A 10,990-nucleotide genomic window follows, 5' to 3' on the forward strand; every position below is an offset into this window, starting at 1 on the left:
AAAATTACATAAACGGATGATCAAACTTGATATTATTTAATAAAAATGTAATTTTTCCAACATATCGTAAAGAAAAATCGATACATTTTCACACTCGTTTTGCTATATCGTAAACTAAGTCGAAACTACTTAGTAGAAGTCTGAAATGCGACTATGAATAGAGGTAAATTTTAAGTTGGTACTTAAATTTAAGTTGCAACTTTGCTAGTTTCGACTTAGTTGCTGGACTATGAATACGCGCCAATGAGTATTGATAGTCTAAAAAAATTGAAACTATCGATACTATCGTTAGTGCCATCGATAGTTTGACAACTCTACCTGCTATAGAAACAGCTGTAGTTGGTGGATATTTTCTATATGGTTTAGTTAAAAATTAAATAATGAAAATATAAAGGCTTAAGAAAATAAACAATAATTTTATTAGCATTGAGTTTCTGACACAAAATTACATAACTTGCTTTTATAAAGTTGCAGTGCGCTTGCTTACGCGCAGATACATATTCATGTTCCGAAATTTGATAATTCGATTCTAAAACTAGACAAAATTTGCCATAGTTGTATCAGAGGCTCATCCATTTGTAACATCTTAATAAAAGGAAAAAAAACCCAAGAAAGTTGGGAGGCAAAATTTTGCGAAGTGTTCAACTCTCAAAATTTCAAAGCTGTTTCCCCGGATTCGCGTCGCCTTCACAAGGCTTTTTGATAAAATGTCTGATGTACAAGTATTTCCGGATAACAATAGCGTTGCTTTGCCACATATAAAACCCCTACGTTTAGAAGATATACCCATCCTCAACAACGAAAATTGTAAAATCAAAGATAGGCAACGAGTTGAAAAAACTCTAAATGAATTCGTGGCGGGTGGCCATGAAAGGTTACAAGTAGTTTCGGATTTTGATTATACCATTACAAAGCAGCGGACTGCCAATGGAACATCCGTACCGAGTAGCTTTAATATTTTTGAGGAGTGTAAATCGCTTCCTGTGAACTTCGTGAAAGAAGCTCGTGAGTTACATGATACATACCGGCCGATAGAGGTGGATCCGCACATACCACTGGAAGAAAAAGCGCAAGCTATGATTGAATGGTGGACCAAGTCGGGTAAAAATTTGATGTAAGTTACAAAAGATTTAGCTCCAGTTTAAAAATGTGTAAGTACTGTTATTCTGTTATGTTGTTATTTGTACAGTGGATTTGCAATGGAGGCCGAAGGGGGTGTGTCACCTAAAACTCAACCTCTCTAACCCCTCTACTAACCCCTGAGGATCAAAATTCCCCTCTACAGATCAACTTCCGCTATGCTGACCCCAGTTTTTTGCGCAGAACCCACTCCGAAATTCATAAAAATATTTGCATATTTCAAATGCCGTTATAGGCACACAAACACCGGACATTGACGCGACGGAGCTCCACCTGCCTCGGGAGCCCAGGACAACAATAGCCTAACTTCGCTCTGGTTACTGCAGCAAGCTAAATTCCTACCTGAGTTAGTTAAATGCGAATGTGCCGAACGAATTTCCGGCATGCGGAGAGACCCCTCACGACTCGAAACATCTCTTCGCATGCCCGGAAAACCCCACAACCCTAACGGCGTCGTCCCTATGGACTGACCCCATAAAAGCCGCACGCTTGGGGCTGCCGTTAGTGGAACTCGACGACAACGACTGAGATATCAGCCGATCTGGGCGGGGTAGCCGCTACAACAACAACAACAACTCCCTCTGGTGGTTGAGGGAGCTTTGAAATGTAAAAGTTAAACAGTAGTGGGGAAAGGACACCACCCTGTGGAACCCCCTGTTGTATTTACCTAAGTTTGCTCGATTTGTCTCTAAACATTACCAACGAGTGTCGACCACTTACATAATTTCTGTGGGAGAGAGCAAGCCTCTATATCTTCTAGTAGCGTGGAATGGCTGACAGTGTCAAAAGCCTTTGACAGGTCCAACGCTACTAGAATCGTTCTCTCACAGGTACGTTTACGGTTAAGGCCACGAGTTATCTGAGTGTTTATGGCGTTAAGTGCTGTTATTGTACTGTGCACTTTACGGAAACCATGCTGATGCTTCGCTGGGGTCAAGTGGTTTGTGAAATGCGGGAGTAGCAAGGCCTCGAGTGTCTTCGCTACCGGGGAAAGGAGTGTTATCGGATGATAAGAATCTCCTATGTTGGCAGGTTTCCCCGGTTTGAGCAGTGGGACCACTCTCCCCACCTTCCAGATGTCTGGGATGATGAGAGTTGGCATAGACAAATTGAGGACCTCCGTTAGGTACGCTACCCCCGCAGGACCCAAATTTTTCAGCATCATCATGCATATTCCGTCGGGACTCATGGCTTTGGAGGCTTTCGCCTTCCCGATGGCCACCTGAACCTCAACGCAAGTGAGAGCAAGGGGGGCACAGTATGTGCAGCCGTCTGGTCACTCGACGCTTGGCTTTGTCCACCGGAGGATGCAGTATGAACTGCCGGCTAAAATAGCTCGCGCATCGCTCCGGGTCCGACGAAGCATGGTCGCCGAAAGAAATTTCGACTCTGTCGTCGGATTGGACAGTGACCTCACGGTTGACGAAAGCTTACTCACACCAGGGGTGAAGTTGCAGGTCTTCAGATGCTCTTCCCACTTCTTCCGCTTATGTACGTTTACTAGTTGCCGAATCTCCGCGTTGAGATCCCTGATACGGGGATCTCCGGGATCGGCCTGACGAAGGCTGTCACCCTCATCGGCTAGAACAGCCGCTTCAGCAGGGAAATTTGGACGTGGGTCGGTGCAGCAGCGGTGACAGCCCTGCGGAACTTACGTTCACCAAGGTGGACGTCGGTTGGTGTGGGGAGGGCAGCGAAGTTGTTTTCAGTAAATTCCGCGAAGCCTTTGCAATCAGCTTTTGAATAGTTGATATATGTTCGGTGCTCCGCGGAAGCAAAGTCGGTTGGTTTATCGATCGAGATGACTATGGGCAGGTGGTCTGATGCCAAAGTCAGCATAGGTCGCCATGATATGCTGTTTATCAGACCAGCGCTGACTATTGTTATGTCTGGCGAGCTGCAGCAGCTGCCCATAATCCTAGTGGGTGCGTCGTCGTTGATTGTGCAGAAAGTCGAATCGTCTATCTGCTCAGCCAAGTCAGTTCCCCTACGATCGTTTGACAGGCTTGATGCCAAGTGTCGTGGTGCGCATTAAAGTCGCCTACTACCATACGGTTTTCACCTCTGAGGAGCGCACCTATGTCAGGGTGATATCCTGCCGGGCAGCAGGTGACAGGGAGTATATAAACATTAAATATTTCGAGCTCAACATCGCCTGACCGGATAGCAATGCCCTGACATTCTAGGGTGGTATCGCTGCGGTCGATGTCTGCTTCGATAAGACGATACTGCACGGTGTGGTGCGTAATGAACGCTAAGCCACCGCCATTATTCAGATCGCGATCTTGACGGTGCACGTTGTACCCGGCGCAATTCAACAGTGTTGAATTGCTGTGCAACTTCGTCTCTTGGACCGCAGCTATCAATATGCCATGCCTTCCCATGAAGACGGTTATCTCCTCGATCTTGCTCTGAAGCCCGTTACAGTTAAATTGAAGGAGCTTCATGTGGTTCGGGAGACGTGTGGTGATGCGGGGTGTGAGGGATGTGTGTGGTCGTGCCGCAGTTGGCTGTGTGCGCTGCTGAGGTGGTTGCCGCCCTGTGGTGGTGGCGGGACGCGTCGCAGTTGAGGTCTGAGGCCGAGCAGCGCAGCACGGGCCCTCGAAGTTCCTCTTCCAATCTCGCGTGGTACGCAGACCTGAGCATGCCCTAAAGTGGCACCAGCCAAGGCAGGTGTTGCTCTTGACTGATGTCACATTACGGAATATCCTGGTCTGACATACCGTGCAGATTGTAGGAGGAACTAGGAGTTGGTGGCGGCGGCGTGTGGGTGGTGGTGTGGTTGTGTGTGTTCTGTGGTCTGTAGCCGTTGTGATGTGGTCTATTGTGTTATGTTGTTGTGCTGTGGGGTTTGTGTGGGAGTGCTCAGTTGGACTGGGGTTAGCTGTGGAGGCCGCTCTGTTAGAGCAACACGGTGCCACAAAAGATGTGGTCCACTGCCGATGTGTCCGTAGTCCTGAGCAGACTCTGAGGTGACTCCACCCCTCGCAAGCATTGCACTTGACAGAGGTGGAGTTGTGGTGTAGTCGTCTCTGGCATACACAGCAGGTGTAGGTTTCTGGCCCTGGGTGTGACTCGATGCCAGCCCTGAGTAGGAGAAATCATAACGAATGTAGCCCTATGGACGAACAACTTCTGAGATTCTTCGCCGACCTAAACGGGGTTAGATCGCCGAAACAATAGCCCTTGGTCGGGTAAAACCCGAGTCATTCCGGTGCGTAGAACCGGCTGTCGTGGGAATGTCATCTGCTAATATTATGATTTGGTGGTCATTTGCCGCTTTAATTAACCTAAGGAAAGTGTTGTTTCCGTGAAGAATTTCTTGAAATTCTCCAACTGTGCATCATTTCATAGCACGGTTATTCGCAAAACGAAATAAATTTGAAAAATTTGTTCCTCTTCACTCCCTGGCGGCAACAATGACCTGGTTCTGTAGTGAATATCCTAGAACTATACAGTATAGTTGGTGGCAATTTTAAAATGGGTGCGAATCATTCTTCTACAGAAATGAAATATTTATTTTTATTTTTATTTTTGAAAGCTTAAATAATAAAATTTATAAATAAACTAAAAAGAAACGCAGCGCTAGCAACGGAGGCTTTCGGCTGGCTGGTGAAGATTGGCTGGTTTAAATACGCCGGAGAAGATCGGAATCCTTCAGAAATTTATACAGTCAGATACTAGTTTGCTTTGTCTCTGCTGCTCTATCTATCTATAAATATCACTTTTACAGATGATATTTGAAGTGATGGTAGGAGTAATGCTCATATCTTTGGCAGTAATATCAGCCGTTAATGCATGAATGGCCTGGCACCCACATAATTCTGATTTTATTGGGAAGCGAAATCAGGATATTTCTTATGCTTTTGATAATGTGATTGGAGTTGTTATAGTTTTTTAAGGCGTGAAAACAGGACATGCTGTCTGTGCATATGGTGAATTTTCCCCTGGATTTTGACGCACACTGCATGGCGTAGAGAACTCCGGTTGCTTCGGCGGTGAAAATTGAGCAAAATGGAAGTAAAAGTCCGTACGATATAGGTTGACCATTTTCTTTTACGACAGCGAAGGAAGTGTAATTCGCTTTGGAACCGTCAGTGTATATTAGCTGCCAACTAGAATTTTTGAGACGCGATGCAATTTCCAAGAAACGAGCGCTGTACTCTGCCGATGTCGTATTGGATTTTTTCACGTAACTTAAATCGTTTACAAAGCATGCTTTTTTCAGCGCCCATGGCGGATGATGGTCACATCTCGGCGAAGTTATTCTTAGGGGGAGTCCATTGTCTTTAGCAAAGGTGGCGCATTTGCTAATTGACGAAACTATTTTGGGTGTTCTTTTACGGAAAAATGACGAATGGAAATCTTTTTTCAGGAAAGTGTTGGTGGTGAGAGCAAGCTTAGGATAAAGTTTCCTTATGTTGTCTTCAATGTATTTTTTGATTATTTTTCGGTTTTTATCTTTTTTTAGTGCATTATTTTGCATTTTTTATAGGTTTTTAGGTCTTAAAATCCGTTCCCTGGTTATGACCTTTTGTATCTCAGCGATGATGTTTGTTACGTCTTTTTGAATTTCAGGTATGTAACAGACATCGACATGAAAAATTTCTCCGAGAGAAGGTTATCCATTTATACTGCTAGCAATGCGTGGTATTGTTGATCAACTTAATACTTTAATTAAACATATTTAAATTTCATCTTAAAAATACCACTGTGTCCTTCTGTGGTAGTAATATGTCATTTTAAAACTTGAGTCATAGTACATCCGCTGTTTTGCTCTCACGTTTTTTTGGGTTTTAATTTTATATATAGTATAGATAGATATATAAAAATGTATAACTTTGAACCTTCTTACAATTGCACAAAACAAAAAAATGTACCTATGTACTTACATATGTACGTGTCTACACCTTAAGAGAGCCAAAAATTGAAAGGGCTCTTTAATGTAACAATTTGCCTTGACAACTCAGAACTTTTAGTATGAGTTCGCAATATAGCAATATAGGAAAGCAAGATTTTTCCTAATATGGCATTTCATAAATTTTGAGGCTGCCGGTGAGAAAGCTCGAAAAAGCTTATGTACGCGTGCTTAGGCTTTGGCCACCAGTGTTGCCGTTTTATACCACATACTTTTTTTTGGCCACATAAATTTAAAATTGCCCCTAGCCCTTTTTAGCCATTTGGAAAATGTATTCTTACTTGGCATGAAAAAGTTATATAAGCTTTTTTATTTATGTAAGAGATGAATTTTTAAACTAAGAAAGACTGATATATGTGTATACATTAGACTGCATCACCAAAAAAAGTTGCTGTTTTTCCGCTGGGGTTACAAAATTTATTATATTCTAAGACGTCCACCAAAATATTTCGGAAAAAAGTTAAGATTTAAGCGAGCTGAACCGATTTGAAAATACATACCTCCAAAAATGGATTTTTTTATGAATAAAAATAGTTTCTTAAAGAACCTTTTGAAAAAAGTCCCCTCAGATGACAAAACAGATTAGGCTTAAAAAATCTGCATAAAAATATTTAAAAATCTTTTCAACGGAACCGTAATAATGAGATTTTTGATGCTGTTTTTTTACTTTTTTTAAAGATTGATTCACGAAAAGCTTAAATAACTGGGCCAAAACTATTATGATTTAGACTTATGGGATCTCGGTAGAAAGGTATTTTCCCATTATTTTTATTTATGTGCAAACAAAGTCATTCGTGTCCCAATATTTTTTTTTTCAAATACCAACACATCTTAATTCAACTTGGAATGACGTTTGTTCATCCTACCTTTCTTTTTCATCCTTTGAATGAGTTTATTAGCAAAGAAATAAAAAGGGTGAGAAAATACCTTTCCAATAATACCTCACAAGTCTAAATCGGGAGAGTTAAAGTTCAGTTATTCAAGTTTTTTTTTATACCAATCTTTGAAAAAAGTTAAAAACAGCATCAAAAATCTCACTATTACGATTCTGTTAAATTTTTGTTTTTCATTTTTATACCCGAGCGCACTTGTGCACAAGGGTATTATAATTTCGTTCACATAACGGTTGTTTGTAACAGGTATAGACATATATATACATAAATGATCAGAATGAAAAGAGAAATCGATTAAGCGGTGACTGTCCGTCCGTCCGTCTGTCCGTCTGTCTGTCCGTGAACACGATAACTCGAGAAAAAATTGAGATATGTCAACAAAATTTGGTAAGTAGGTTTTCCTTTATCCAAGGTAGGTTGGGATTGAAAATGGACAGAATCGGACAATAACCATGCCCACCTCCCATATAACGGTATTTTGGAAATATGCAAAAACTACGATATTTCCGCAAATACTGGATCCAAATTGTTGAAAGTTGGTATGCGAAGTAGAAACTTGGCGTAAAATAAGACAGTTATGAAATGTTTGGAAAATGGGCGTGGCCCCGCCCACTTATGATAAAAAGCTGTATCTCTGTAGTCCCTTTACCAATCCCCACCAAACTCGCTGAGAACATTACTTAGGGCTTGACTAAGAAACCTGTTGAAAATTTTTGAAATCCGACAAGAACCACGCCTCCCATATAACCGTAATTTACAGAAATACGAAAACTGCGATAAATAAGTAACTATTTAAGCTAATTTACTCAAAATCGATATATGCAATAACCTCTTAGCAGAAAATTATAATTAGGGCAATTTTTGGAAAATGGGCGTGGCACCGCCCACTTATGCCTACATATGTGTATCTCGGTAACCGTTTTACCAATTTCTAGCAAACTCTGCACATTTATCAACCTTGGCGTGAAAAAGCAATATGCTGAAAATTTTTGAAATCGGACTAAAATTACTGCCACTTACCATATAACGGTACATTTCAGAAATACGAAAACTCCGATTTTTTAATAAGCTAAGACGCCAACTTACAACAATCACTTAACAAGACACAAGATGATTGATTACTTACTACGTAAGTGTATATTGATAACCGCCTTACCGAGTTCCACCAAACTTGGTCCAATTATTTCAATAAATCATAGTATATTATCGAAATGTTTGGAAAAATACTCTTGCTTATCATGCAGTTTACTGAAAGGTGAAAAAAACGATATTTAATATGTGCGCCGGGTATATAATGTTCGGTATCGCCCGAACTTATACTTCTTTACTTGTTTAAAAATATTTTTATGAAAATTTTTTGAGCTTAAACCGTTTTGTCATTTGAGAGGATTTAAAAAAAAAATCTTTAAGAAATTATTTTTATTCATAAAAAAACTCGATTTTTGGAGGTATTTTAAAATCGGTCCAGCTCACTTAAATCTTAATATTTTTTCGAAATATTTTGGTGGACGTCTTAAAATATAATAGATTTTATAATTCCAATGGAAAAACAGTACCGATTTTTTTTTTGTATGGGGAGTGATGCAGTCTAATATACATATATGTATTTTATGTTCCTTACTTTTTTATATATGCTTAATTTGTTAAATGGCCCATCAAGTCGATTGACCGTGTATGTTCTTGTGGTGTGATTGTACCAGCTGCTGGTACGACTTCAAAAACTATTTGAAAATTTTATGATTGTTCCAGCATGCTGGTGTCGTGAGTGGTGAGATTAGGTAATTTTTCTAAGTAAAAAAAAAACAATGTTTAACAAAATGGTAGAAAAATTATGAAATTTCGGCTCTAATCATTTCGATCTTTCCTGGACCTCATTTGTAAAGAAATAAAAGTTGTACCAGCATGCAAGTAAGTTATATGCTTCGCGCCTGATGGTACAATCACTTGATGGAGTCAGCAAGCTGGTGTCGTATATCTCCCCTTTTATACAAAAAGGTTTTTGGTTGGATAAAATATTTGCTTTTTTCCAGAGTTCATTGTTTTTCTATACCATAACTTATTGAAAATGTTTGTGTGTACACTTATTTGAGTACAAAATTTTAGCTACCATTTTTAGCTGGGTATCAAACGAAATGGTTTTGAAAAGCTTTGTTTCTGAGCTGAACAATAAGAGGGTTGCCACCTGTTTAAAAATCATATTAGGTAAGAGAAATATGTATCACCATGTGGGTGCCAAACGAAAGGGGTTTCAGAAAGTAGTAATTTGAAAATATTTTGGAGAGGGTTGCCACCTGATTGAAATGTCGAATTTAGTTTACTTATACATAAGTTATACGAAATATTAAAATATGGATATCAAACGAAGGAATGTTACGAAATCTTTAGTTTGAACGCTAAGAATATTTTTGAGGTGTTGGAAGAGGGTTGCCACCTGCGTAAAAAGTTAAATTCAAATTATTTTATAATAATTATTTTATGGGTATCAATCGAAGGGGGTTTGAATTTTTTTTTATTTTTGAACTGTATTTAGCGGTGTTGCCACATGTTTGAAAATTGAAATTCCACTTAATTCATCAGTTAATTAAAATACGTTTCGCAGTGTCCGGCGAAGGAGGGTTACCAATGATTGAGCTTGACAATACTTTTGAAGAGGGCTGCCACCTGTTTGAAAGGTCTAACTCAGTGAACTAATTCAAAAAGTATATGAAATATAAAATACCGTAGTCAAACGAAAGAATGTTAAGAAATCTTGCATTTGAACATTTCGAATGTTTGAAGAGAGTGGCCACGTGTTTATAAAGTTACATTCAAATTATTCAGTAAGTTGAAGAATTATTAAAAGATGGTTATAAATCGAAATGGGTTTGAAAGGGGTTTATTCCTGACCTTAATATAGGAGGGTTGCCATTTGTTCCAACAATGAAATTCGAATTAGTTCATCAGTTTATTGAAATACTTGTGTATCACAATGTCAGAAGAAGCGATTTAAGAAGATTTTAGTTTGAGAATACTTTTGAAAGGAATTTCAACAAATGAGAGGTCAGATTAGATGAGGTAATAAGTTCAACGGACATAAGGTCAATTGACTTTATTTCCCACCCAGGTGCGAAATAAAGTCAATTGACATTATTACCTTTTCAAAAACGAAATAAAATCCATTGACATTATTGCTCTTTCAAACATTAAATTTGCTTAGCTTCGCGGCGGCCCGCGTCCGCGCACAATACCACGTCACGCTACTCCGCGGTACTAATTAAGCGATTTGAAAGAAAAGTGTGGCGTTTCAAAGATATAATTCCAAACCTATCGACAGATTTATTTTTGTAAGTAACCAATTCGGTCTCTGTCGTAGGAACAACGGTAAATATTGGTTTATTTTGGTGTTAATTTTGAGCCTTTAAAGTGTGTATGTTGCCAGTTATGATTTGCAGGTTAAACTTTCATTTTCGCGATATAGGTTCTTTGGAGCAATAGTAATATTATCGTGTACAAATTTTATATAAGTTCAACAAATATTGAGCATTTTAAGACAACAAATTTTTGAAAAAAGAATTTTGAAATAATCTCACATTTATTTAAAACAGTTCGTCGGCAACAGGGTGTCCAGATTGTTTAAAAAAAGCGCAATTTCTGAAAAATAAATCGCCAAAAATCGCCATTTTTTTAAATAAAATTCAAGAAATGGATTAACAAATCTTTTATTTAGTTTTTTTTAGTTTTTAAAACCAAAAACGAATATAATACCTTCAGAGGGTAATAATAAAAAACACAAATCACTTATACAATAGAGATGTACAAACAGTTTTCTTTAAAAATACGCATACTTTTTAAAAAATTTTGTTTCAACACATTTTGCAATAGGACTGCGCAATTACTAAATTTATTATAACTCATATTAATTGATTAATCGCACAATCCGCTTTTAAGAGCTCGGCGCTAAAAATAAAATAGAAACCTATAATAAGGCGAGATCAGCTATTTCCACAATTTATTCAAAATTACCTATAGTGTCTGAATCATTTACATTTCTGTTGTTGTC

At 39.0% G+C, this 10,990-nt stretch overlaps 1 protein-coding gene across 1 annotated transcript in view; it reads left to right on the forward strand.

Moving 5' to 3' along the window:
• The first annotated feature begins 286 nt into the window (after positions 1 to 286).
• LOC118744882 (7-methylguanosine phosphate-specific 5'-nucleotidase) overlaps positions 287 to 10,990 on the forward strand; it is a 27,572-nt gene continuing 16,868 nt past the window's right edge. The window contains exon 1 of the mRNA XM_036478289.1: positions 287 to 1,114. Within this exon, the coding sequence (XP_036334182.1) occupies positions 708 to 1,114 (407 nt within the window). The 5' untranslated portion in view covers positions 287 to 707. The remainder of the gene's footprint in view (positions 1,115 to 10,990) is intronic.

This window comes from Rhagoletis pomonella, unplaced genomic scaffold, assembly GCF_013731165.1.
Source record: "Rhagoletis pomonella isolate Grant_MI unplaced genomic scaffold, Rhpom_1.0 Rhpom_scaffold_00008, whole genome shotgun sequence".
Lineage (NCBI taxonomy): Eukaryota > Metazoa > Arthropoda > Insecta > Diptera > Tephritidae > Rhagoletis > Rhagoletis pomonella.